Source organism: Rhipicephalus sanguineus, chromosome 6 (genome assembly GCF_013339695.2).
Source record: "Rhipicephalus sanguineus isolate Rsan-2018 chromosome 6, BIME_Rsan_1.4, whole genome shotgun sequence".
Lineage (NCBI taxonomy): Eukaryota > Metazoa > Arthropoda > Arachnida > Ixodida > Ixodidae > Rhipicephalus > Rhipicephalus sanguineus.
This window is the reverse complement of record NC_051181.1, coordinates 73438110-73460250: the sequence shown is the minus strand read 5'-3', so window position 1 is coordinate 73460250 and position 22141 is coordinate 73438110. Positions and strand designations below refer to the sequence as shown.

Below are 22141 nucleotides of genomic sequence, written 5' to 3'. Positions count from 1 at the left end.
AATGTTTTACTATCTGCCACTGGGTGTGTGCCTACATTTGGCCAGTCATATACGTGGCTGTGTGACAAAAAATACATTTTGCCTGTGTTTATTTTGTTCTCATAACATGCAAAAATACCAAATTAGCCTTTTACACTAGCCTGACCTGGTATTTCAATTTGGGCATAGCTTGCAAATTTTGTAAAAGATGCACACAAAATTCCAGGTAATAATACGTTGCATTAAAATACAAATGTACGTGTTTCTAGTGTACCAAACTTAGCAAACCATTTAACCAAGGTGTAAGTTTTAAAGCCTCTTGCTTAGACTTAACATTAGTGATGTGGCTTTTTGATTTTCCAGGAACCCCAAGAGCCAGGACCAGGACTCGGAAAGTGCTCACTCCACATGATATGAAGAGGCTTCAGCACTACTGCGATGAGAACTCCCACCTCCATCAAATTGTTGCAAGACTTAAAAAGTCCAAGAAACCAATTGCATCTCATGCGCAGCTTCTTCTTGAAGCAGGCAGGTACCTAAAGAAGGACTTTTTGGAAATTCTAAGAGTGCAAATGCATCTGCAACCACTGAAAAAACATGGGAGACGATGGCTGATGCAACTTAGACAGTTTGCCCTCAGTCTTTACTTTACAAGCCCTGAGGCATATAAATATCTATCAAAGGTACTAAGTAGGGGTGTGCGAATAGTGAAATTTCATCTCGAATCGAATAGTGCCGCATAGTGGCCGAAAATATCGAATAGTATCGAAGCGTGCACTGTCAGTAACGGCAAGAGAAAGGAAAAATCAAGAAAGCTACGGCGTGGTGACAGGTTTCTTACGTGCTTGTTCGGGAGTTTTTTTTTTTTTTCTTCAGGTTTTATGGGCGCGCAACCATGTTGATAGAAGAGCTGCCATTCCAGTTAGCCGTGCCACTCTTAACCTCTTGGGCAACAGAGGGTGGTGGTACGGTAGCTAGTTTTTTTTTTTCGTATAATTGTACAATACGGCTCATCTGGCAACGGTCACGTTATTGTGCTCCATGGCCATGCTCTGGGCCCAAAAATCTTCAGGCGCCCGTTCACAGCAGCGTTTTGTTTGAGCACCGGAATGATGGGAGTTTCTGAACGAGTGGTGCAGTACGGCAGTGGTGAATGTGCAGCGTGGTCAAATTTTTACATGTGAAGCCAATCCTCAAGGGTTTCGCATGCCAAATTCAAGACGTTCTACGGCACTTGCGGCATACGCGACCGAACTATTCAAAAGTCCGTACCTTCGTTTCGGAAGTGAAGTTGAGAAGGGCTTGCCACTTTTCTTGCCTTTCTTTTTTTTTACGTGCTGAAATAACATAACCTCCTCTAAAGTAAACACGCGCTCATTTTCGAACCAGGAAATCGGTGAAAGTTTTAACAAAGGCCTATTGTAACGATGTTAGCGTTAGTTTTAGCCACCCCACCTTCACCAAGTTGCACCAGTGGCCTTTGTCGCGTTTTAGATATTCGTACTGTCGAATTATTCGAAAGTTTGAATACCAGCTATTCGAAAGTCGAATCGAATTATTCGATTAGTTAGTATTCGACTCGAATTCGAAACTCGAATATTCGCACACCCCTAATACTGAGCCTTCCCACAGTAATGTTTTGAAGGACGTGGCTGTCGGCCGTAAATATAAAGACAGGAGTTCTGCCTCAGATTCTCGAGTTATTCAAAGGAAAGGCAAAAAGAAATTGGGAAATTCAAGACAGAGCTTGCTGCCTAATTTTTGACAAAATTTCATTAAAAAGAAATCTGCAGTATGACCCTAAGAAAGACATCATACATGGATATGTTGATAATGCCAGAGAAAGAACAAATGGCACAGCGCACACTGCAGCAGTTGTGGTCTCTGGGATAGCGAAGAAATGCATACAGCCAGTAGCCTTTTTGAGAGGAGAGGGGACAGTTCACGCAGGGCCCCTTTTAATGTCATTGAAAAAGCTAATCATTGAGCTAAAGGCATGTGGCCTCTTCGTCAAAGCATTGGTTTGTGACCAGGGTAGCAGCAATTGCGTTATTGCAAGGACACTGGGTGTGAGCCCTGACAGGCCTTCCTTTATTGATGATAAATAGAAGATTTCCTTCATTTTTGACGTCCCCCACCTGTTGAAATGTATGAGGAATAATCTGAGTAAGCATGATATTCCTGTTGGTGATATTGTTGCTTCCTGGGGGCATATTAAGATTTGTATGAATCAACACATCACCTGAAACTAAAATGCCTACCTAAATTCACTGAGGACACATCTATGAAAGTGCATTTGGTAACATGAAAGTAAAGTGGGTGCTCAGCAACAGTGTCTATCTGGCAATAGAAGCATTCATAGCATTTAATGTTCTCCACCAGAAGCCACAAGCACAGCTGAGTTTGTTGTGAAAATAGATCACTTGTTTGATTCATTTAACAATTCTTGTGTAAAGATCGCTGAGAGAAAAATGAGGTATACAATTAATACTTCTACAGGGCACATTGAATTCTTGCATTCTTGGATTGCATGGATTAAATCTTGGAAATTCAAAGAGCCTAGGCAACCAAGAACCATTTAGGGCTGGCAGGTCACAATTAAAGCGGTTTGTATGCTGTGGGCAGATCTGCAGGAATCCTATAACTTCAAGTTTTTGCTCGCTCGTCGTCTGAATCAGGATCCCTTGGAGAACTTGTTTGGGATCATTCGGCAGCAGCACAGCTGTAACGAGACTGCAAACACATTTCAGTTCACTGCCGGTCTCAGGCATATCATTGTCGGGAAGCTCTTCAAGCTTTCAGATGGCAGCAACTGCCAAGCAGATAAGGCTGTTCTTCTAACTGAGCTAAAGAAATTAAGACTCGATCAAGAAAGTCCTACTGTGGCCGACACCTTCAGCTCAAACCTTTCAGACACCAAAGAACCAGCAGATGTACTTGAATCAAACATAGTTTGTTACGTGTCAGGATACCTAGTACAAGCATTTCTAAAAAAAGCACCATGCTTACAGTGCAAGGATCTCTTGAAAGACAAAAGCCAAGATTTGTCTTCACCAAACCAAATCTCCATGATGTTCAAAGCAGTGGAGATGCAGGACAAGACTCTAGGTAATTTAACAGTGCCCACAGAAGCAGCTTTCAATTTTGTCAGAAAATTGGAAGAAGCATTCTCTGTTCAAATAGGTGCTGTAGCACACTTGAGAGGGGTGTCAGAGAAACTGCTTCGTATTATGATGGAAGTGACTAATGGCCCATTTTGCAGTGCTCACTGTCGCAAATTGTTTCTGCAAATGTTTGTACTAGAGGTGTGCAAATTGTGAAATTTCACCTCAAATCGAATCGAATAGTGGCCAAAAATATCGAATATCGAATAGTATACTTACACAAAATGTGTACCGCCAGTTACGGCAAGACAAAGGACAAATCAGGGGCGCTACGGCGTGCCGACAGTTTCATTACGCACTTGTTCGAGAGTGGCTTTTGTTTCAGTTTCTATGGGCGCGCAAGCATGTTGATAGAAGAGCCGCCATTCCAGTCAGCAGCGCCACTCCAAACCTCCTAAAGACTAACAGAGGGGGTACGGTGGCTAGTTTTTTTCCCCATGGTCGTGCAATACGGCTCATCTGACAACGGTAACGTGCTTCATCGCCATGGGTGCTCCGTGCCCAAAAATCTTCGGGCGCCCATTCACAGCAGCGTTTCAACTGCGTGCCGCAACGATGGAAGTTTCTGAACGAGTGGTTCGGTGTGGCAGTGGCGACTGCCCAGCGTGAACAAACTTTTACAAGCAAAGCCAATGACAGAGGGTTTCGCAGGTCAAAGTCGGGACGTTTCACGGCGCTTGCAGCATATGCGACCGAACTGCGCAAGAAGTCCGTGCCTGCGTTTTGGGAACAAAGTTGTGAAGGGCTTGACAGTATTCTCATGTGTTTTCCTACGTGCGGAAATGACAATCTCTTTTAAGATGAGCGTGCGCTCGCTTTTGAACCAGAATGTCAGTGAAAGTTTTAACGGAAGGCCTAGTGTAACGACGTTAGCGTTAGTTTTTGCCACCCCACCCTAACCAAGTTGCACCATCGGCCTTTGTTGCGCTTTAGATATTTGTCCTGTCGAATTATTCGAAACTTCGAATACTACCTATTCAAAAGTCAAATCGAATTATTCGAAACTTCGAATACTAGCTATTCGAAAGTCGAATCGAATTATTCGATTAGGTACTATTTGATTCGAATTCAACACTCGAATATTCGCACACCCCTATTTTGTACATATTAGAATTCTTTGGAATTCAAAAACAGAGAATTAAGCCAGGCAAAGACTTGGAAGTCTGCTGCAAAAATTGACTTAGCAGTTCAAGACTATTGTTTTTGTGCTCATACACTGCTGTGTTATAATTGTTCTAAGCAAAAAGGATAAGCAATCCAAGGAGCTCATGACTTGGTTGTACAATTTTACTTGTTGTCCATGTGTTTACAAGCAATGTACTGATATTTCCTACAGTATTGTTGTGACCATGAAGTGTTTGTTATGTATCTGTGTTGTGAATTAAGCTGGTTACTTACAATGTGGGAACGCACAGAATGATTACACCATACCTATTACTTTCTGGACACTTGCCGTGCTGTCAAGTGGGCTCTTTACCAAGAAAAGTTGGAATTTTCCCAGCCCGCTTGTCTGCGGTCAGCTGCAAGCTGAAACAAATTTTGTGCTACTCCGAGCCATTACTTGCCTCTTTGGACAAAACTTAGCCGATTGCCTCTGCGGAGAGAAACTAGACGTTTGGATAATTTTTCTTCCAGGGCGAATTTATTATAGGTTCGCTCCACCAGTTAAAATAGTTTTGAATCCATAGAAATTTAATATATGAATTGTTTTTGGAGAATTACGCGCTGAAACCACGATGCGATTATGACGCGCATCATAGTGGGCACTCCGCATCAGTTTTGACCACCTGGGGCTCTTTCGAAATGCCTGTCACGGCGGCCGCATCCATTTTGTCGCCTAGTTTTCCTAGGCGATAAAACAAAACAAATGCGGCCGTCGTGGAGGGAATTCACACCCACGTCCTCGCATTTACCAGCGCGGCACCTTACCTGCTATGCTAAACTTGTCAAGAAACAAGCCAGTAGTAAGGAAAATACGGATTCGGGTGGTTTGAAGTCAAAAGGTCGAGAGAAGCGAGTTTTGCCAGCCACTGAGTTTTGCGCTGCAAGCTATCGTATTCTCTCCGCAAGGCTACCGGCCAGGTGATGTCCCAAAGAGGCTGCATAAAATTGGCACGAGGAAATAGGGAAATAATTATAGTGTACACGAGCGTATACATACGTTTCGTAGCTCTTCTTGCTCGTGCGTTCGCGCTTTATGAGCCACTACTTCACGATGTAACCGCGTTGTTTGCTTGTGTGAACGCTCAGTGGTGTACTTTGTCTTGTAATGATTTATGAATATGTAATAAAACATTATCAGGCTTACACATCGCCGGTGTTGTGTGCGTTAATGCCAGTTGAGGCATTGGCGTCTCCTGGCACCTTCGTAGCATTTCACACAGTTGGGGCACGGAATACACACGAAAGACAGTTCAGAAGATTCATTACGACACTCGCAGGGCTCGGTAAGTGAACAAAACGTGGCATATACATTTATTTCTTTTGTACGAGCACGGGCGACCGGAGCGCACTGCGCAGCAACCAAACACGAGCGACGGCAGCCATATTGCATAAAACTCATTTCCGGATGGATGGATGGATGGATGCTATGAGCGTCCCCTTTAAAACGGGGCGGTGACATGTCTGCCACCAGGCTCGAAGAAAAAAAAAAAGAAAAAAAGCTTCCTTGTTTCATGTTGGCCTAATACCTTATCTACATTGATTAAATCTATGTTATTATACCAAAAAATATAAATTCACGGTCCATCTCTCTGCCTCTTAAGGCAGAATGACCTTATTTTTCCCCCATTATTTATTTTTGTTCTTTATCTCTACTTTTCTGCCACCAATACTCTAACCGTCTCTTACTTATTTCTATCGCGGACGTGTTCAGCTTTCCATTGTTGTCCCTAAAACCCAGGCTTCATGTAGACTCGTGCCCACACGTATACCTGGGTGAATATCGCCACATTCAATCAGTACATGTTCCATCGTTTCCTTAGTTCCCCCGCAGCATGTACATTGTTCTTCTTCGTTACTAAATCTCGCTTTATAACTACGCGTTCTAAGGCAGCCCGACCTTGCTTCAAACAGTAAAGCGCTTCCCCTTGAATTATCATAAAACCTTTCCCTCCTTATTTCGTTTTTCCTTTTCGGTAGTTACTCAGAGCCGGCTTCTTTTCCATCGCTGTCATCCAATAAGTCCTCTCCGCCTCTCTGACCTTCCGCTAATGCTCCTTGTTGCCATATCGCCCGCACTGCCAGCCGTATATTTACTGGTGAGCCTCCTAGTTCTTTTTCTCCACTGCGTGTCAACGCTTTTTCTATACAAATACCTGAAAACCTTCTCTGCCCATCTACTCTCCTTCATTTTCCTCAGCCTCTCTTCGAATCTCATTTTGCTCTGCGCTTCCCTCACTTCAAAGCCTGTCCATCCCATATCACCCTTTACCGCCTCATTTGTCGTCTTCCCGTGAGCGCCCAACGCGAGGCGGCCCACCGTCCTTTGATTTACATCCATTCCTGATTGCACCTCTGACTTCATGCACACCACTGAGTTCCCAAATGTAAGCCCCGGAACCATCACACCCTTCCACAGCCCTCGAAGCACCTCATACCTATTGTATCCCCATAAAGCTCTGTGCTTCATAATTGCAGCATTCCTCTTTCCCTTTGCTACCGATGCTTTCTCTTGTACCTCCATATATCTATCCCCCTCATTTACCCATACTCCGAGGTACTTGTACTCGCTTACCCTCGGTATTTTTTTTGGCCCTGTATTAATACCGTATGGTCTCCGTGATCATTGAATACCATCAATCCACATTTTGTTGCACTAAATCCTAGTCCTAGAGCCTCACACTCCCTTCCGCATATATCTGCCAGTCGCTGTATATCATCTTGACTGTCCGCAAATAAGACATATCATCAGCATAAAATAGACCTGGAAGCTTCTGCTCAACCATCGCTCCGACCTGTTTGTGTGACAAATTAAATCCAATGTTGCTACCTTCTAGCGCTTTTTCCATCCTCGCCATGTACAGCATGAATAACAGCGGGGACAAAGGGCATCCCTGTCTCAGCCCCTTGCTAATTTCAACGCTGTCCTTGCTACTTATTCCTTCCCATTCTATACAAACTGTATTTCCTCGGTATATTTCCCTCAAAAGCTGTACACAGTCGTCACCTATGCCCACTTCCTTCAATATATCCCACAAAATTTCCTGATTAACGTTGTCATACGCCCCGGTGATATCTAGATAAGCTACGTATAAGGGCCTGTTTTCTATTTTAGATATTTCTATACACTGGGTAAGAACAAACAGATTATCGTCTAACCGCCTGTCGATTCGAAATCCATTCTGAAGTTCTCCCAAAATATCATTTTGTTCTACCCACGCTTCTATTTTTAATTTTACTGCCTGCATCGCCAACCTGTATAGCACCGATGTAATTGTTAGCGGTCTATACGAGCGAATGTTATCCTTTCTCCCTTGCCTTTATAGATTAAGTTCATTCTACTTTTCTCCAACTGTCTGGTATTTCCCTCTCCTGTAAGCACTTTTCTACGGCTTTCAGCAGTGCTTCTTTAGTGTTATGCCCGAGTTCGTTAATGAGGCTGACGGGAACCCCATCTAAGCCCGGAGTAGTGCGCTTAGGAATTTTTCCTTCGGCCTTCTTCCAATTGAAATTCTCTAGTACTACATCTTCGTCGGTTGCACTCCTTTGCGTACTTTTACTCACCGGGGGAATCCCCTGGGGGACCTTTTTGAACGAATCGGCTGTTATCTTTCGGATGTAACCTAGCGCTTCATATCCTTCCAATTTATTTCCTCCTTCATCTACCATATGTTGTTGCATTGTGACAGACTTCCTACCCAGCGCTTTTAGGTGGCTCCAAAATATCCTAGGCGCGGCCTTTTTCTTTTCGCGAATCTCTGTCATCCAGCGTTCACTTTCACCTTTAATTTTTGCCTCGACTAATTTCTGCACAATGGATTTTTGCTCTAAATATATTTCCCATATTTGGTTGACTTCGTCCTGTGGCCGCTTCTCCTTTTTTGCCTGTCTGTGCTCCCGTGATGCCTGACGTCGCATCTCGATCGCTTCCCGGATTTCTTTGTTCCACCAACTTTTTGGCTTTTTCTTTCCTTTCCAACAAATAGTTTTCTTCTCTATTTCCATTTCTTTCGTGATTACATGTAGCAGCTCACTATACTTCCAGTCTTTGCCTGGTAGTTCGTCTACTTTTTCCTCGACTCTTGCGGCTATATTTGTTATTTGTTTGTCATTTAGATACGAGCTGCCAAACTTTGATTCTATGTTCTTATTTTCAGTTTTATATCCCATTTGTAATATTATGCGTTTATGATCACTACCCAAGCTGTTAATGCCTTCTTCGTCTATTCTCATCTCTCTAAGTTTGTCATATATTCCTTCTGTCATGAGACAGTAATCAATGCTCGATTGCCTGTTTCTGACTTCCCACGTGATCTGCCCCTCACACTTAGGCCCCACGTTAACTATCTCAAGACTATGTTGCTCGCAGAGATCTATCAATAACTTGCCATTGGTGTCTGATATCCGTCAAGGTCATGAATGTGAGCGTTCATGTCCCCTAGAAGGATTATCTCGGCATCATGACCAAATTCTTTAATATCGGTGCTTATGCATTTCACTATCTCCAGATTCTTTTCTCTGCAGTTATTGCCTGTCCACAAGTAAGCTACACCTAGCCACGTTTTCTTTCCACCTACTGTGCCCGAAACCCACATGTGCTCTGAACACGTTTGTTTCACTCTCTCCCATTTTGTTCTGCTATGAATTAGCATTCCAACCCCCCCACCTCTCCTTTCTGATGTGATCCTGTTACATCCTTCCCAAACATAATTTTCAATATGTGGTGGCTCTTCCAAGTCTCTAAGGTGTGTTTCTGTAACCGCATAAACACCTATCTGTTCCTTGTTTAACTGTCCCTCAATCTCTAACCATTTTGCCTTTTTTCTGCCACCCTGCATGTTAATGTAACTAATTGCAACACGCGCCTTCTCCCTTCTTTTACCTTTTCTCTGTTTTTTCGCTATACTACCTGTCAAAGAGTCCCCCTGGTTGTTTTCCTCATTACAAGCTACCATGGGCACCGAAGGGCCCGCGTGCCCCCCAAAAAAGCTACTGCGCGTCCTGCAAGACGCCAACCCACCTCATGGCCAAGCCTCCTATCGAAGTGTATTCCGTCTCTTCGAAAACCACCCCACCTGTGCACCTCTCTGTTTATTTCCACTACCTCGATGCCTTTCTCTCTACTCATCTGCCATATCTCTTTGTTTGCGTCGACAATCCGCTCTTTGCAGGTTGCCGTCACGCACCGGTACCTCCGGTATTGTGCATACCACTATCTGCACCTGAGGGGAAATGGCGCGCATGTCATCGACCCCTTTCGCCAATGTGGTCGCTAGTTCGGCTGATTCGTTACTCAAGACGTCGTTTAGACCTCCCGCGATTATCACGAGGTTACGTCCATTAGACTTAGCTGCGAGTTTTGCGTTAGCTTGTCTCATCACTGATCCCAGCCTATGGCCCGGGAACTTTCCTATTAAAACTCGTTTGTCGCCTCTCACCCTTTCCTTGACTGCTTCTGCGCATGTAGCTAAATTCGAGTCCCCGGCGATTATCACGTGATCCGACTTTTCTGGTGGACTCTCCCGCACCTGGCCACTGCACCTCTCAGGTGAAAATGATTCCCATTCCCAGCTGGGTTATGAAACCTGGAAATCTTTCCAGGCTGGAAAATTTCCCAGCTGGAAATGGGAAAATTTCCAGCCTGGAAAAATTTCCAGGTTCCATAACCCAGCTGGGAATGGAAATATTTCCAGCAAATATTTCCAGCAGGAAATGGCAAAATTTCTAGTTGGAATCCTTCATTCCCAGCTGGAAATGGAAGAGTTTCCAGATTTGACCTCGCATTGCATGCGTCTTAGCATGGTTCCTACAGGACCTGTTCGTCCAGTGAACTGCACACAGTCAAAGAACATGGTGGTGAAATTAAACAGCATTTATTTGAACGCTTGTAGCAAGTGTTGGAACATATCTCGAGATGTAGAATGAGTTTGCTCATATCCTCGTACACCACCTGAAAAAAAAATATTTATACATGGTGAGCAAACATCAAAACCACAATGACCCATAAAACGCAATTATAGCAAAAGTATAGTTTTACCAAATCCCATGAACAGCATCAATACAGCTTTCAAAAGCAGTACCACAATACAAAGTCAATGCAGTGCAAAGCAAAGGTGAGCAAGATCTGATGAGCACTGCGGTTCATACTGTAGGTCGTGCTATGTAACGATTATTTATATCGACCTTAAACTACTCCGAATAGGCGTCCAATGAGTTCACTCGAACATATAATTACTCGCGTTTGTTGCATAGACGCATGCGCACCAGTAGGCACAAGCATTGCACGGCACAGGGCTACTGGAGACAAAGGCTGCTTACACAAACCGTAGTGTACTTCGCGCATATATAAACATTACACGCAGCCAGGTAACATGACACCGTGATAACGAAGCCCACAAGCATTCGGGACAAACGTTCACTTATACTTGAAATATATAAGTGCAACTTACCTCCAATTGGAACAATTAGAGCTGAGAAAATCGCTGTCCCTTGATCGGCGCTGGTGTATCCAAGACATCGCACATAGTACAGCAATAAAAACCGTTCGAACATGCTGGTCATCACTCGTAACACTTTCCAGAGATAAACCTGACCACAAAGAACTATTCCATGTAACTGTCGCACAGATATTCATCAAGGAAACTCCCTATAGAGTAGCGAACACCGAGCACACACACGCACAGTATCACCAATATCACCACGACTAGCCGCCATGTGCTGTACGAAACTGCGGCTGACTGCGGCGACATAATAATTTATGCGGTCTATCGGACCGCTGTCTTTAATGATGTTAACCTTAAAAAAAGAAATATAACTTTTGTACGCTGTATTTATATTACAGAGTAGGTTATTATTTAGCATCAACGTCATAAGTCGCCGAGAAATGATACGACAATAGAGCTACTGAGATGCCAACAAACATCGCGGCAGTGCGGCGTTTTTCATGGCTGCGGCGTCGGAGTGAGCAAGTACACACTGTAGAGCAAGTTAGCAAAGTTCACTGCTTTTCGATCGTGGCAGTCAATGGCGAATGCTGAAAATAATGCCCCTTTTCATAAGGAAGTAACTACTATTGTTTAAACACTAGCTATTGGCGCAACGGCTCAGTGAGGAACTGAGCAAGCACCTGGTTGGACGTATACAGTTGTAACATATTTGTAATGCCGTGTCGACCGGGAGCACGACTACTGAAAAGGTCAAATAAAAGTGCGTGTTACCACAGCCATACATATTTTTCAATTTTTTTGCAACCCAGCCGCACGGCCCGGGCACGGAAGATCACGGTTGTAAAATGTATGTGATGAATATTCAATGTGGTTCTCAGACATGGATGTTTCAGGGAGACCCCTTGCAGTCAAAGGAAGAGGGGGTGGGTGGGTTATACGCAATATGCAGCGTGTGAAATAGATGCCTTTTATTTCTACGTGGCAAAGAATGGTCAGGCAAAAGTGCCACGTCAATTCGATCTGAACAACTTGTCAATAAGTTCTCTGGTCTGCAGCCACATTCAACCTGTTTATCGCGATGTTTGTTTTTCAAATATGCAAGCCTGGAAAAAGCATGCTCGCATATGTCGTAGAAAACTGCAACAGAAACTTTACAGCCACCTCATGAAGGAGAAACAAGTCAGCTCCGTCGCACTGCACAAATGTAATGCAGTGAAGCATACCAAAAACCAGAAGGGGCCGCTGTCACGGGACATACTGGGCCTTCAAAAAACTCTCTCTTTTTTTTGCAATAAGCTTATTTGGGTTTTGCAGACCCCGAAGAATGACCTCGCGGACCCCCATTTGTGAACCACTGTTCTAAGTCATGTCTAAATGCACGGTCTGCATTATACACTTAATCTGCTATCACTTAATTGTATGCAGATCAATCTTTGGGCAGCTGGAATTCCTTTTGTCAACTATACCATTTTCTCGCTCAAACAGGAAAATTTCATTCTGAGCAAATTATTTCCCAAGTGAAGCTGGAAAAATTTCCAGCTGGAAATATAACTTCCCAACTGGAACTGGAGACGTCAAGCTGGAAATGGCTTTCCAGTCGGGAATTATTTCCATATCCATGCTGGAAATACCATTTCCAGCCTGGAATGGGTTTCATTCCCAGCTGGAAATACAATTTCCAGCTGGGAATGGAAAATTTCCAGCCTGAAGAGCCATTTCCAGCTGAAAACCAGGCTGGAAACCCGTTTTCCAGCTGGGAATTCACATCCCATTTTCACGTGGGCTAGCTGTTACTAGCGCGTGCTACTGCTGTTGTTTTTTCCCCTCCCGTTCCCAAGACTACTTCGCGGAAGGTGGGTCCTGTGTCCCTTGCACCTGTCTTTTGCAAACCTGTTTCCCCCTTCGCGCCTACCACTGTGGGGGTCGATGCCCCATTTTTCCCGCTGTCGCCTGCTTCCCTGTTCCCCGTGGCTACATTTGCTGGCATGGCTACCTTTGCTGGCATGGCTACCTTTGCTGGCATGGCTACCTTTGCCAATCCCTCCTCGGCTGACTTAAGCCTTTCCGCCATAGCCATCGTTTTTTCCCGCTCTGTCGCTACCGCTTTCTCCAGCTCGGATATTCTCACCTTGAGCTCATTCTGGGCGGCCATCATTATTTCCATCTTCGCCTCTAACTCGCATTGCTTACACTTGGCGTCAGCTCTCTCTGTCGTCTCATCCTCACAAACCTCTATTTTCCGCCCCATTCCGCATCCTGAACACTTTACGGTCTTTTTGACCATGGCTATAGAGCATTCACGCGGCAGATTAGATTAAAGCCAAACGATATCACAAAACTCCGCAAGTATGTTACACTTCAAAGCACCTGTGCACCTTTCAGCCACGTGGTGGTCAAAAAAACAAATATTAAAAAAAAAAAAAAACACCCGAAGCGACTGTCACACCACTTTGTACCAACAGCACAAAGTTGTAAGCTCTATTAAGCTGCAATCTAGTGGCTTAACTAAACAAACAAGCTCGAATCATGGAAAAAAAAAAAAGCACTTATCTGACGCTGTCATTCCGGAGCCCACGAAAAACACGTCCGTCCTCTAGCAGCACCACTGTGCGCACCGTGCACACCGTCGCAAAACGACCCCAAACGAGACAAAACAAGTGACCAAAGCGGGCGGTTGTCAGGGTTGTCAGGGTATCAGGTTTCCTGTTGTACAACGGCATCTCTTGGTCGGCTACTTTAGTTCACAACGCCACCGCTACCCTTATTTCCGTTGCACTGTCAAAGGTACAGTTTCCCTTCTCTAAGTGTATGGGTGTTCTCTGGGAGGCGTGCGAGGGCCAGTCGCGCCAACATTTTCCCGCGCTGACCCTCCTCCTCTGCGTCCGCGCTGCGACGCAGCCTTCGTTGATTTCGGAAGTTTAGGTTTCGCGATCAGCCAGTTGCGTTTTCACTGTTCTCCTGCGCTGAGCTACAATACCTATTCGGCAAAATTCAAGCTCACTGTTATAGAATTTGCCTAAGGAAACGGGAATCGTGCCGCAGAAGAGTTCGCTTTTTAATACAAGACCGGGAAGGAGACCGTTCCGAGGACCGAAGCATGGAAAGTTTCCTGCCGTTGGAGAATGCCTTTTCAAATATGTGCGAGAGCTTAGGCCCACCGGTATCGCCGTGCCGTGGCACCTCGTTACTCCCAGAATTGTCGCGAAGAGCTTCAACAAGACGCCTCAACGCACTCGACGGAACCAAGGACGACGCGCTTTGGGAAAGCGGTGACAGCGGCCGCGGCGATGATTCTCAGTCGGACTTCTCAACCAGTGATTCTGACTAGACCGCGCATGACCGAATCTGGCTGGTTAAAGTACGTGCTAATTCTGTTAAAAACCCTTCGTTTGCGCTATAATTTATTTTCTTCTTTAATGTATTATATCGCGCGTGTTAGGACTATATATTGTTCGTTATTTCAGATGTGCTCGCGAAATCTCCGCGTAATTTGCGCACCCCCTTTTCGGAGCTCCAAATTCGCGAAAAAAAAGTGCGCAAATTATGCGAGTAAATACGGTATATATCGGATATAATGATGAACAAAGATGGCACCGTCCACTTTTGCATGCTTTCTATGGTAAAATAAACCACTTATTACGATGGTCCAGTGCCGCGATATCAGATATAGCGATTGAATCCGGCTACAGCATGCGCTGAAAATGGCTTTCCGCACCGACGGCATGCGCAGCGATGCGCCTCACACCCCGAAAAGGAGCCGACTATGCCACTTATGAGGAAGCGAGAGGTGGAGGAGCTTTCCTTCTGAACTCTCCACCCGGAGCCGCCGCTTTGGCCTCCTCCGCACGCCCGGTCGCACCAACATTGGCTCGCACCGCTTGCTCACCTGTTGTGTGCGCCATGCTTTGACTGTCTTTCTCTACAACATGCCTCCGTTTTACGTTTTGCCGTGGACAGGACATTGGGACGTCATGGCCGATCCGCCTGCACTGCAACGTTCGCAAGGTTGCGTGTCATTGTTACAGAAAAGAAAGCACAAGAAAATTACACAGGAAGTGAAGAAGAGCTTTTTAAAGGATCAGAGTGACGGCCAAAAAGTGCCCGCCCTCGACTTCGACAGCGTGGTCACAAAGAAGTTGAAGACGCCTCGTTCGAATGGTTCTTGGGCGCTTGTGCCATGAGCATGCCCATCAGCAGTCCAATTCTGGCCGCGAAGGCGGCCAGAATTGTCCGAATTGTCTTTGACGATTTGTCAGAATAGTCTTCTTTTTTTCAACCCACTTATAACAATTATCGGTTATAACGATGGGATTTCCTTGGCACTTGGATATTGTTATAAGTGGACTGCACTGTATTCAGAATAATGGAACGACTGGAGGCCAGTCCAAACACTTATTCTGTTCTCTTTGTCAATTTCACTCTCCTCGCCATTTGACGTGCTCGCCTCATCAGCACTTTCTCACGGCTTTGTAGGTAGAATTTCCAGCACTGTATCTGTGCGTCTTTCTCTCTGTTCTGTCTTTTTTGTGCTGTTTTAAGTAGAGCTGTGCGAATAGCAAAATTTTGGGTGCGAAGCGAATTCGAATATTGAAGTGTGAGTGCTAATCGAATCGAATATTTTTCGAATATTTCTCAAATATTTCTAGAATATTTTTCGAATACTTCGAAGCAAAATTGCAGAAAAAAAAGTTAGAGAGGATTCCTAAGCATATTCTTATGAGATAGCAACATGAAAGTGTTTCTTTTCGCTAGGTTCAAGCGCAATGTAGAGGTCGAATTGTATTTATGTACATGATTTGGTGCAACCAAAGTGTTGCCGACAACACTTTACACGTGACAGGCAAATATGCCATTTCCTCAGCCGCTCCTCCTCTTTCAACTTCTGTGGAAGCCCAACTGATGTGGCAGACAAGGGTCTGCTCCCTTCAAGTCCAAATCTGCCTCGTAGACATCAATATATAATAAAATTTGAAATTTTGGATTGTAAAAAGCTTCGGCGTCCAATTTTATGGACTTCCTGCCCAAATTTCAGGTCCAAAACAGCATTAATTGAGCCCCCACCTCTGCCACATCTTTCATCTCCATGCTGGAACCAGCGTTTTCTTGAGTTAATACAGTTGCGACCGTAGCGGAGCTTGAAAGGCAGCTTTGCCGCAATGCGGGGGTGTGATGAGGTGAGGCATATTGAAAATCTAGGGGCCACTTCTAATCGGACGTTGACCGTGTCTTGACTATGTTCGACCGTAACGGAGCTTGAAAGGAAGCTTTGCCGCAATACGAGAGTGTAATGAGGTGAAGCATACTGAAAATTTGAAGGGGGCATTTTCAGTTGGACGTTGACTATTTTTTGGGGGGGAAGTTCGAATAGTTCGAATAGTAAAATTCCAGTGCGAATCGAATCGAATAGCAAACACTATTCGAAAAATATTCGAAATTTCGAATATTCGCACACCCCTAGTTTTAAGTTTCCTATGTATGGGTCAACTTGCCCAAAAATCTGTTTTAGAATTCTATGTGGTGAATGATCGGCAGAACTTTCATGAATTTTATTTCAACAGATGCCACATATACATCCCTCCTGGTGCTCATTATATAGTGCCCGATCTGCATACGTGCATGTGTGTGTGATTTTCAAATGAACTTTGTGATAAATGTCAGCGAATGCTCATTGCTATTAGCATGTGCAAGTGCACATGTCATAATGGTCGCTGGACCTTCCTTGACATGAAACTGCTGCCACCTTCTGTCGATGCGTGCTAATCTCCCAGCACTGCACTCCCTATGCAGCCTTCAGTGATGCCATCTTCAAAAGCACACTGCAGTTCCTGCACAAGGCACTGGCACTGCCTGTCCAGGCTGCATCCCCGGCCACCTGTTTCACGGACCTTGCTGTGAACATCACGCTTTTGGCACTTGACCTGTGAGTTTCATTGAGATTTTGTCACTTCCTGTCTGACGTAACGGAGTAGCCACATTTCCTGCGCAACGGGAGCAGTCAGTTTCAATATCTCCATTAAAATTCGATGATTAATATCTCAAACTACGTGCAACTTTTGCAATTTCTAAAAAGATGGGTATGCCATAAATAGTGAATGACTACAACCTTTTATTATAAACTATTGGCTTCAAGTAAATAATTAAGTGCTAATTAACGAGCTTTTGTTAATTCGCCACTTCAATTTCATTTTAGCTGCGGAAAAGTATTTCCACCTTAACGTATAGTTCGTGTGTGAAAACAACAGAAGCCTGACTGTTATAGGCTTTTTATTAGGCTTGTGCGAATATTCGAGCAGTTTGAATATTCAATCGAATATTACAGTATTCAAATTTGCTTCGATTCGAATTTAAATTATTTTGAATTTCAAGGTATTCGAAATAAACAAATAGACATATATAAACCGCATGCAACCCCTTGTAAAGGTGGTTTCACTGCAGTGGAGGGGTTCTCTACCGTGATACCATGAATACACCTTGCCAGGGGAAATCCGCACTGCCGCGAAGTCCCACTTCAAGGTTAAATGAACATATTACCCTAGCGTCGATTCATAACTTTTAAGTTTAAAAGCTCGTTACACCAGCTTATATGCTGTAAGTATCATGAATATTAAAACGTAACATATTTTACAGGTTATCACTTGCATTCTACCGAAAGTCAAATCCTGCTAATATTTTGTGGCTCATGTTGATCACAGCAGTGGCGTGTGGTGTCGCTGTCAGTAGAAGCAGCGTGTCGAAGTTTTACGCGCACATGTGGTATATGCGCATTTGTGATGCGTGGTGCCTGAACTTTTTTCTTGCATATGTGTGGCCGTTTTTCCTTGTGACATTTGCGCAACAGTGCTCACAGAGGCTGGGGGGTTTGCGTACGCGGGCCGCACATGTGTTTTGTATGCCTATATGTTGGTTTGTTGTTCTGAAGAAATAAACAGTTGGAAGTCTGCACTCTTTCCTGTCTCTTTTTCTGCTTCCTTCCTTCGTGCTTGCGCAGCACTTGTCTACACGTTCAATGATATGAACCGACTAGCCAGCGAAAAGTCTTACTGCTAAGAATCAAAGTTGCTTCCACTTCTCTTTGAACCAAGAAGAATGATATTTGCACATGCATTTTTTGAATTAAAAAAAATATTGTGTGGGTTAGTGGGCTCAAGACAAATATGCTCATTTTTCTTTATAATATATGTTGCATACTATTCAAGAAATAATTTGACCAAATCTCTATTTGCTTCGAACCTAAAATTTACTATTCACATAAGAGTACTTCTTATAAAAAGTCTGTGTGGTCTAAAAAAATACACCCGGTATATTTTATGCATATTTGTTCAGCATTTCCTTGTCTGTTGACTCTCGCAGCCTTCACTCAGTAAAGCATGGTTTATTAGGCAAGGTCTGTCACAGTTTCATTACTCTCAGTGAAAGATGCAGTTAGTATTGCATGAAGACTTGCACCCATTTCATAATATGAATTGTGTGAATAACAATTTTCAATAGCTCACCGTTATTGTAACAAGATGGCAGCTTGGGCTGGTTTGTGCGTATTCATTTTCTGAAGAAAAACAGTGCACAAAAAAATGTGGACAAGAAAGAGAGGGAAGACACACAGCACTCTGTGTATTCCCTCTCTTCATTGTCTACGTTGTTTTTTTTGTGCGCTTTTTCTTCATAAAATACTTAAAGTTAGGGGTGTGCGAATATTCGAAAGTTTCGAATATTCGTCGAATATTACATTCGAAATATTCGTATTCGATTCGAAAATCGTGTATTCGAAAAGTTTCGAATATTCGATAACTTCGAATAATCGAAAAATTCGAATATGCGATTCGATTTTCATGCATAAAATAACTCGTCCTCCACATTTCTGCTGCGTTCGTAACTCTAAAAACGTTGCCGCCAGGAGCGATAAACATCGTAAGTACACGGATGCACGATATCGGTCTGCGACGAGCGCCCCAATACGTATGATTTATTGCTGGTGCATCTCCGACGTGCAGCGCTGTTGGCGATCATGTAACCATACATTTTGAATATTATGCGGCCGTAACGTGCCGCACTACCACTCGTTCACTATGCGGGACCACTTCTGAAGAAAGACAGTGACCCACGTGACTGGTGTCGGACTTTAGGCACCTTCAGATACCCCAGACTGGCAAAGCTTTGCCCCATGTACCCTATACCAGCCACTTCTGTTCCAAGCGAGCGTGCCTTTTCAGTGGCAGGGGGGGGGGGGTGTCTCTGTTACAAGGGAGCGCCTGCTGCCTGATCATGTGGAGCAACTCATATTTCTTCATGATAACATGTAGTCATTACTTTCATTGTGCCGTGATATTTGTTTGTGTTGTGATGTGCATTGTGCTAGCCTGGACATTGTGTTCTGGAGATAGCAGTGTATGTTCTGTTGCCAGTCAGGCTGTTAATGTTTTTTTTTTTCAAATAGCTACATGTTAAATAAAATATTGTTACTGTGGAGGCATATTTCCTTTGATATTCGATATTTGATTTGATATTCGAAGGTGGATATTCGTATTTGATTCGTATTCGAAAAATTTGATATTCGCACACCCCTACTTAAAGTCATTACTGAGAACTAACAGACAATAACGCCAAGGAACTTTCCTTGGCGTTATTTCTGTTAGTTCTCATTAATATTATGGCTAGCAAAGAAAACGAGCCCTTAAGAGTCATCTACTTTCCTTCATTTAAAGTTATTACGCGAGAGAAGGAACAGTCTGAGGTTCTTGTGAGATTTGTTTGCAGCCAGGCAGATATATACCGGAAACAGCTACGTGGGCGAAGTGCTGCACATGGCCGAATGGCTGCAACCATCTCTCCCTTATTGCAGGCCATCGTCACAGACGGTTCCAGTGAAGGCCAACTTCGCAAGTCTCTTTGAACACTTTGGATATTCGCCTCACACGCATCCCAGGTAATCCAAAACGGTTTCTTTTTGGGCGAGTTAGTGCTTACACTGCTTAGGTACACTTGACTGTGGCGCAAAATACATTTCGCCAAAAAGGGGTGTAGAGAAAGAGGCACTTCACTTTCTTCTCTTCTCTACGCCCCTTTTTCACGAAATGTATTTTGTGCCAGTCAAGTGTACCTAAGCAATCCCAGGTAAGTTATGCCCAATGCCACGCTTTCTGTCACCTCACCTATGCATGCCCACTACTCCTGCACACTGTAAACAGCGGTGTCACACTAGAAACAGCATTGCTGGCATCCTGCATTGCATTCAGCATGCAACTGTGAACACACAAGTACAACGATAGCATGCATGGCTGCTCTTCATTCTTATTTGTGAATATGTGCACCGGCTTCAGTTTTCAGGGTACAAGCACAGTGGTTGGATAATAATGCGAAGTCTTCCGATTGTTGCATTGCTTGTACGCAGGTGAAAAACATAAGGAGCCAGTGCTGCTGTTGTTGCCACAGAAAGAGAGGAGGTGTATAAGAGCACATTGTGTAGATAAACCACAACACACCTTTTTAATGATATTTCTCATTTCTAGCACTTTTTAAGAGGTATATCTGTGTCAGTTGAGACTTTGTCAGAACAAGATTCTTCTTTTAACTGTCATCTCATTTGATAACATTTTTTTTTGCTTTGGCTTTAGAACATTATGCACAAACATGCATGGGCTCAACGGTTTGACCTCTTGAATCCATGCTTCAACGTCGCAGTGCATCTGGCCGCTTCCTGTGCCTGGTGCTGGAAGACGACCAAGCGTGCTCCGAGCTAGAATCACGTGTCGCAAACAGCGATGCCAGGCTCGTCCAAGCCTGGCTCCGTTGCTGCGTCGGTGTGGAGCCACCAAACTCGGAGATGACTCGGCTCTCACGGTAATGATTACTTTATTTTCTCGCGTAAATAGTTGAACCAGGATCCAACCAGCATATATTAACCTCTAAGGTTGTTATTACGATAGCAGTTATAGAAACACTCCAAGCGTCAACTACATTGTCAACTACATTGTCATCGCCGTGGTGGTTCATACAAGGTCGAAGTTCAATATCCTGTCGGTGGAACACTGTAAAATCAGGAGAAAGCGTTCGAGAGAGTGTACAGTCTGAGCGAGCGGAGGATGGAAGAGACGCTGAGTGTACTTGTATTTTTCAAATTTTGAGCTTGGCATGCTAATGTTATGCTTGCATTGTTCTAGGATTGTGCTAGGCCGCAAGGAGTTTGCCAACTACAACAGCTTGGTGGGCACCGTGGTGCCTTCGGACGAGGTGACTGCGCACGACGACCTTGCCGTCCACTTCCTCGACTGCCTGGCTCAGTACGCCGACATCGTCTGCGCGATGGATGGCATCTCGTCACTGGCTCAGCTGAGGCAGAGCGTTGCCTGCTACCTCAAAGACTTTGTTGCCGTGGCAACGGCTCAGTTGCGGAACACTGCTGCCGCCGCGGCAACGCGCGACAGCCTGGGAAACGTCTACCACCTGTGCGGGCAGCTGTTTCGGCTATGTGCGGGTCTCATTTATACCAGGGTGAGACTAGGCTTCTGTATTGATGTTTGCATTAATGCAAAAACAAAAGCACAGATGTCCTTTATACAGGTAATTCAACCACTGGCAGCTAATCATGAATGCTTCTATTCTGTTGTTCTCATTGTTCCCACTGCCCTCGTTTGACAAGCTTGCCTCTTCAGCACCCTCTGAAAGCTTGTCATCCTCCATGCCATCCCTACATTTGAAGCAAAAGCATTAAGTGCCTCATCAGAAGAAAAATGCAGCATGCGGCACAAAAACCCACATGATCTTAAAAACTATTACATAAAAATCAGGGTTCGAGCCGGTATTGAATCCAGGTATTCTGGGTGGCAGTCAAGCGTTCGACCACGGAGCCATGTCAGTGCTTGAAACTGCTTCAAAAAATACCCTATGCAGGCGTCATGTGGGTTGAGGAGTCACTTTAACAGATGTTATGCACTTAAACCTCCATATAACGAATTATCGGTTATAACAAAGTAAATGAAGAATAGTCTTGTCAGAGATACAGTGTTATGAATAAACGTTTATAAAGAATTTTCGGATATAACAAAGTTATTTTCATGGCAGATGTGACTTTGTTATAACGAGGTTTGAGTGTATTGCGTGACAAAAGTATAGAATCACACCAGGCGTCAAGCCCTGTGAGCTGCGTAACGAGTGGGTGGTTGAAAGCTGCCCGCCCATTATAAAGGTCTCAGCCATATTTCATCATCAGCAGCAGCAGCCATAGCATCAACACAGTGTGCAGTTAGTTGCTCATGCGGCCTCTCACGCTCCGATTACGACAATGGTGAATGATAAATTGGCAGGCTAGTGCGAATACCGTATTTTCTCGCATATAACCCGCACCCCTAACTTTGAACTCCCCGAAAAAAGAAAAAAAATCCTCGCGTATAACCCGCA

The 22141-nt window shown here is 44.3% G+C and overlaps 1 protein-coding gene across 1 annotated transcript in view; it reads left to right on the top strand.

Annotated features, from left to right (window-relative positions):
* LOC119395884 (protein MMS22-like) overlaps positions 1 to 22141 on the top strand; it is a 123499-nt gene that overhangs the window by 81286 nt on the left and 20072 nt on the right. The window contains exons 22-25 of the mRNA XM_037662893.2: positions 16538 to 16670; positions 19587 to 19670; positions 20426 to 20584; positions 20905 to 21235. Coding sequence (XP_037518821.1) covers positions 16538 to 16670; positions 19587 to 19670; positions 20426 to 20584; positions 20905 to 21235 — 707 coding nt within the window. The remainder of the gene's footprint in view (positions 1 to 16537; positions 16671 to 19586; positions 19671 to 20425; positions 20585 to 20904; positions 21236 to 22141) is intronic.